Genomic DNA, 5,433 nt, shown 5'->3' with positions numbered 1-5,433 from the left:
ATATATTATAAAAGTTTAATATTTTATTTTTGCTATTTTTTATTTTGTAATTTTTTCAACAACTGTTTATTTTTTTAACAAAGAAAACAAAATAAGAAATATTTAAAAAAATAAACGAAACATATTCTAACGCACCAATCCTAATTTTTTTTCTATATATGCACGCGCTTGTATATCGGTCGTTCATTTTCTTTAGAATGTTTTTATTTAAAGAGATTTCATTCATTTGAGGGTTTTCTGCCATACAAAAAAATCAGCTAAGGTAAAGTAAAATAAATCACAATACCCACTTGTTCAGAAGATGAACTAGTAATTTTTGCTAGTAATTTTTGCTAGTAATTTTACTAGTAATTTTTTGCTAGTAATAATAATAATTAAAACTAAGAGTAGAGTAAAAAAAGATTTTCTTTAAATCACTAGATGAGTTAAAACCGGTTGGCTTGATACACCAATGAGTATCGGAGTCCGATAATCGAACGTTCTATTTGAGATATAACGATATCTCGAAGTATTTGACAAAAAGAGGAACCAAATTACGTGATTGAAAAAAAAACTAGTATGTGTATGTATGTTAGAGAGAGAAAGAGAAAGAAAAAGAGGCAAATAGTTGAAAATAAATATAAAAAAATAGGAAATAGTTTTTATCGTTTATATATCGAAGTTAGTATTCTTTATTAATGTTCGTATAACCTGTCAGACATTTAATGTTCCGCTAAATAACCGGAGTGGTCAGTACGCGTTTCGTACGAGATGAGAGAATTTCTATTTAAAAAAGAAAAAAGAAAAAGAAGAAGAAGAAAAAAGCTGGTAATATAATAAAAATAATAAAAAGAAATTTTTTTCCGTTTGCATACGCTGTACGTAGACAAATTCTGATTTGAAATATGTCAGCAGTTATTTCTCATTTGAACTTAATTCGTTGTATTAGTTTACTTTACATTATTTTATTATTAGTATGAACTAAAAATTCGTGTCTTTTTTTAATTAATATTTTTAAAGTTTAAATTTTACAAAAACCAAATATCCATTACTTATTTAGTTTCAAAGTTAAGTTTCAACAGGAAAAAATAAGGTACGAATTTTTGGTTCACCCTGATAGTTTATTCTTAACATTATTTTATTAATTATTATTTCGTTTTGTCTTTTGTTTTTATTTAGAAGAAAATTTGATTCCTGTTTTTTTTTCTTTTTTACTTCTACTATATTCCTTTTCCCCTATATTTAAAATAATAAATTTTTTTAAATATCAAACACCGAAGAAGCTTTTATATTTTGTGATAAATAAATAAATATAACGTAATAAAAAATACTTTTCATTAAAAAATTTCATTAAATAAACTTTTCATTTCAACAATTAAATTAAAAATTATATACGCGTAATATAATTTCTTCTTTCCTTTTTTTTTTTTTTTATAAAAAAAAAATCTATATAAAATAATAAATTTATAAATATCAAACACCGAAGGGAAGCTTTTATATTTAGTGAAAAATAAATTTTAAAAATTTCGTTTAACTTTTATTAAACTATTTATTTCGTTGTAAGTTTCGCATTAGATTGTTAGGTTAGGTTTCGTTGTTACTTTCGTATTAGGTTAATAAAAATAATAATAATAATAATAATAATAGGAAAAATCATTCGATTAGTAAAAAGCTTCTACTCATAGAGAAAATATCGATTTCTCATCGTGATTAGAAACGGCAAAGTGCACCTATAAGTAAAGTACTTACGCTTCGATTAATGGCGAAACGTTATTTCGGTTCTAGGTGCGCCGTTTTAATGACGTCATTTAAAACGTAAGCAACCATGCAAGTATTATATAGAAAAAGTATATATATATATATATATATATGTGTATGTGTTAGCTAAAAATACGATTAAGCAATAATTTTTTTTTTTCAAAAAACAAAAAAAACAAAAAGCTTTCTCATTAATTCGATTTAATTATTGATTGATCAATTAAAATTAACTGATTGACTTACTCGGTGTCAGGTACAGGTATCATAGGTGGGGGTAAGCGGCCATTATGGTCCAAAAAATGATTGATTTCAGGTTCCTCTTGAACTGGAGTCTCATAAACAAGAGTCTCAACCATCGATCCTTTACTGGAGCCAAAGGATACTCTACAAAAAAATTAATATACACATTAAATTAATTGTTTATTTGTTTAATTTTCATTATTCTTATTATATAACAATAATGATACATCAAAAATCATATACTAACGAAATAAAATAATTGATTAATTTTAACATTTAATGTATTTGTGTTAAATTCATTTAATTTAATTTGAATATTTATTTTTAATATTCGAATCGAGAGTTTTAAAAAATAACTCTAAATTTTCATTATTATTATTGATTATTAAAATAAGATGATTAAAATAAATTAAATTGATTATTCTACTATATTGAACAAGAAAAAAGACAAAAAAAGAAAAATTAATTTCGATTGACACGATATAGAAAACAATCATCCCCATTTTGTACATTTTTTTTTCAATTACGATAATTAAATAAATCCTACAACTATTTTTCTTATCTATCACTCTTTTACAAGATACAAACATCAACTATAACTTTATTATATTATACGTTAAGTAAGTTGTACACATGAAATCGTAAAAATATTGTTAATAAACCTCAGTTTCCTATCGGGTGACAGCCGACAACCGAAGTAAAGGTGGATGGGGTGGTTATGGGGGGCAAGGGGGAGGGGGTAGACGAGTCGGTGACCGCAGAAGCTAGACGGACCGATATCAAAATTGAAATTCCGTGATCGAACGATCGGATTACTACTACTATCCAGTACGATAAAGATTAATATATAAAAAATAATAAAATAAAATAAAAAAGAAAAAAAATGAAAGAGAAGAAGATATAGAATACGAAGAAGGTTATCAATTTAATTTCAAATCTCACAATGTTTCCATCTAATTGAAATTGTTTTCTTTAATTATCAACGATCTGTATGTTTTATTATTCGAGATTTGTATATTATATTTAAATGAATAACTATGAAATGAAAGTAGAGTATACGTTGGTATTGAACAAAAAAAGTTTCTAATTGGTGTTGGTTTTTTTTTTTTTTAAATCAAATACAATGATTTCATTGTTATTATGTGTAAAAAAAAATGATGAAAGCAGCCCTTTGGTATCGTTAGATTTCATATATATATTTGTGTATGATTTATTATTAAAATATTTTATTATTCGATATAACAGTTTCCTGTTTGTGTTATTTATTATTAAAAAAGTAATCGAAACTTGATACGACCCTTGTACGATATTTATACCTTTTTCTTTTTTATTATTAAAGTATGAAATTGATATCTAAACGCATATACAACTCGCATTTTAATTATGAAAAGAAAATGCGTAATACTAACGATAAGTGTTGAAATGAAAAAGAAAAGAAAAAGAAAAAAAAAAAAGAAGTAATATTTTCTAAACTAAAAAAACACGGGGTGTGAGAAAATGTAAAATAAATTGTTAATGTTTTATTAGACACACACAATTACGCGTGTTTTCCATATTATAATTATAAGATTAATTATATATATATATATATTAACAAGTTAAATTATGTTTTATAGAAATTTCAACATTTTCTATAAATCCCCTATACATCCCCTATATCCCTATATATCCCCTATAACGTGAGATCTCGTAGAATTTATAAATTTAGTTCAAGGTAACGTGTTAAGTATGAACATTCTTGTTAGAACATCTTTGATAACTTCTATACACAAAAGTAGTATAAGAAAAATATTTAATTAATCCACGTATCAGGTCTTCAATTTTTTTTTAAATAAAAGGCTAATTTGAAAAGAAAATATTCCTGAATACAAAAAAAAAAAGATAAATAAATAACATAAAATGTAACAAAATATTTGTCGATAAATAAATCAACCTGAAATACTCTAAAGTGTAATGAATAGTTAAACATTTGTTTCTTTTAATTATAATATAGTTTTTTAGAATTTACAGTAAATTTTCAAACTTTTGAGTATAGTGTACTCACGTATATACATATACACGTGTGTACGTTAGTTCATTTTCAACAATTACTGTTAACCTATATATAGTATGTAGGTAGTAGAGTCATAGGTAATTTGCAATTTAAACACTAAATCGCAACTGGAGGAGACTATTATAACAGAAAAATCAATCGTCCGGTTGGTTCGTAGTTAGGTCTGTTGGAAAAAGATTCAAATGTAATTAGAGTAATCTTATTATTAACTGACCAACCATATGCAAACTTTTGTTACGCAATATTGCACCGAATCTATGTTATAATCGTTAATTCGATTATACGTAGTATCATTGTTTATTAATTCATTCGGATAAACAACATTATACGTATCAAATAAATTTTTATACACATATAATAAAACATTATATTATAATTTACAATACAGATATATTATTTTTCAATTAAATCATTATGATAGATAACTTAGTTTTATAACGAACAAATATATAATTTATGTTTATTCATATATTACTATAGTAAAATCATATTATAATTAAAAAAAAAAGCAGATACGTATAACGGGTGTGTCAATATGACCGGAGAGAATTCTATCGTGCAAATTTTGTTCTTTTTATTTGTTTTTTGAAAAAAAAAAATCAAAAAAAAAATCAATGACCTCATCGATTACCAATATTTTCTCAAATATAACCTCGTAATGGTTTGACGAGCTAAATCATTATCAATTAGCAAACACTTGAGGAAAGATTAGTTAATTCAAAATAAATATTTATATATGTATATACATTTATATGTATGCGTTATATATATACATATATACATTATATATATAAAAATATTCTTATATATACAATATATTAGAAGAATGACCAAGCCAGTGCTGCCACGTAGCGGTCAATTCGTTAAACTCAACGCGCCAATGTGTCAAAGTCACGTGGTCTTGGATGCACTTTTCGTGTGACTGCACGATTCACAAATACATACACACACGTACATATTTATACACAGAAATACACACAGAATAGAAATACACACATAGAATACATCCATATATAGAATATATATGCACTTTCTATTTAAGTGTAATGCATCAACGTAACATGCTTGTTTTTAATTCGATGACGTAACGACGAATCGCAACGTTCGTTTTGGTCGAATTGACATTTCAAATATTTAACGGTTTTTTGATCGAAAAAAAAATATAATAAAATTATAATTAACTGGGGGGGGGGGGGGGGGGGGAGGTAAAGTACACGCAAATTAATGAAACCTATTTAGTACGTTAAAAATGAAATGAAAATAAAAAATAAAAAGTAAAAGTAAAATGAAAAATGAAAATTATAGGAACGTCATAAAAATAGAATATTTTAATTTAAATAATCTTAATTATTAATAGATTGTTTAATACAAAAAAAAAAGAAAAATGGTTAATTACTCACAAG

The 5,433-nt window shown here is 24.9% G+C and overlaps 1 protein-coding gene across 1 annotated transcript in view; it reads right to left on the bottom strand.

Moving 5' to 3' along the window:
• The window catches only part of LOC106788538 (putative uncharacterized protein DDB_G0282129), an 87,821-nt gene that overhangs the window by 67,056 nt on the left and 15,332 nt on the right, over positions 1 to 5,433 (bottom strand). The window contains exon 3 of the mRNA XM_014751882.1: positions 1,981 to 2,121. Within this exon, the coding sequence (XP_014607368.1) occupies positions 1,981 to 2,121 (141 nt within the window). The remainder of the gene's footprint in view (positions 1 to 1,980; positions 2,122 to 5,433) is intronic.

This window comes from Polistes canadensis, unplaced genomic scaffold (genome assembly GCF_001313835.1).
Source record: "Polistes canadensis isolate GaletaPanama2010 unplaced genomic scaffold, ASM131383v1 scaffold_143, whole genome shotgun sequence".
Classification (NCBI taxonomy): Eukaryota; Metazoa; Arthropoda; class Insecta; order Hymenoptera; family Vespidae; genus Polistes; species Polistes canadensis.
This window is presented reverse-complemented; position numbering and strand designations above follow the sequence as displayed.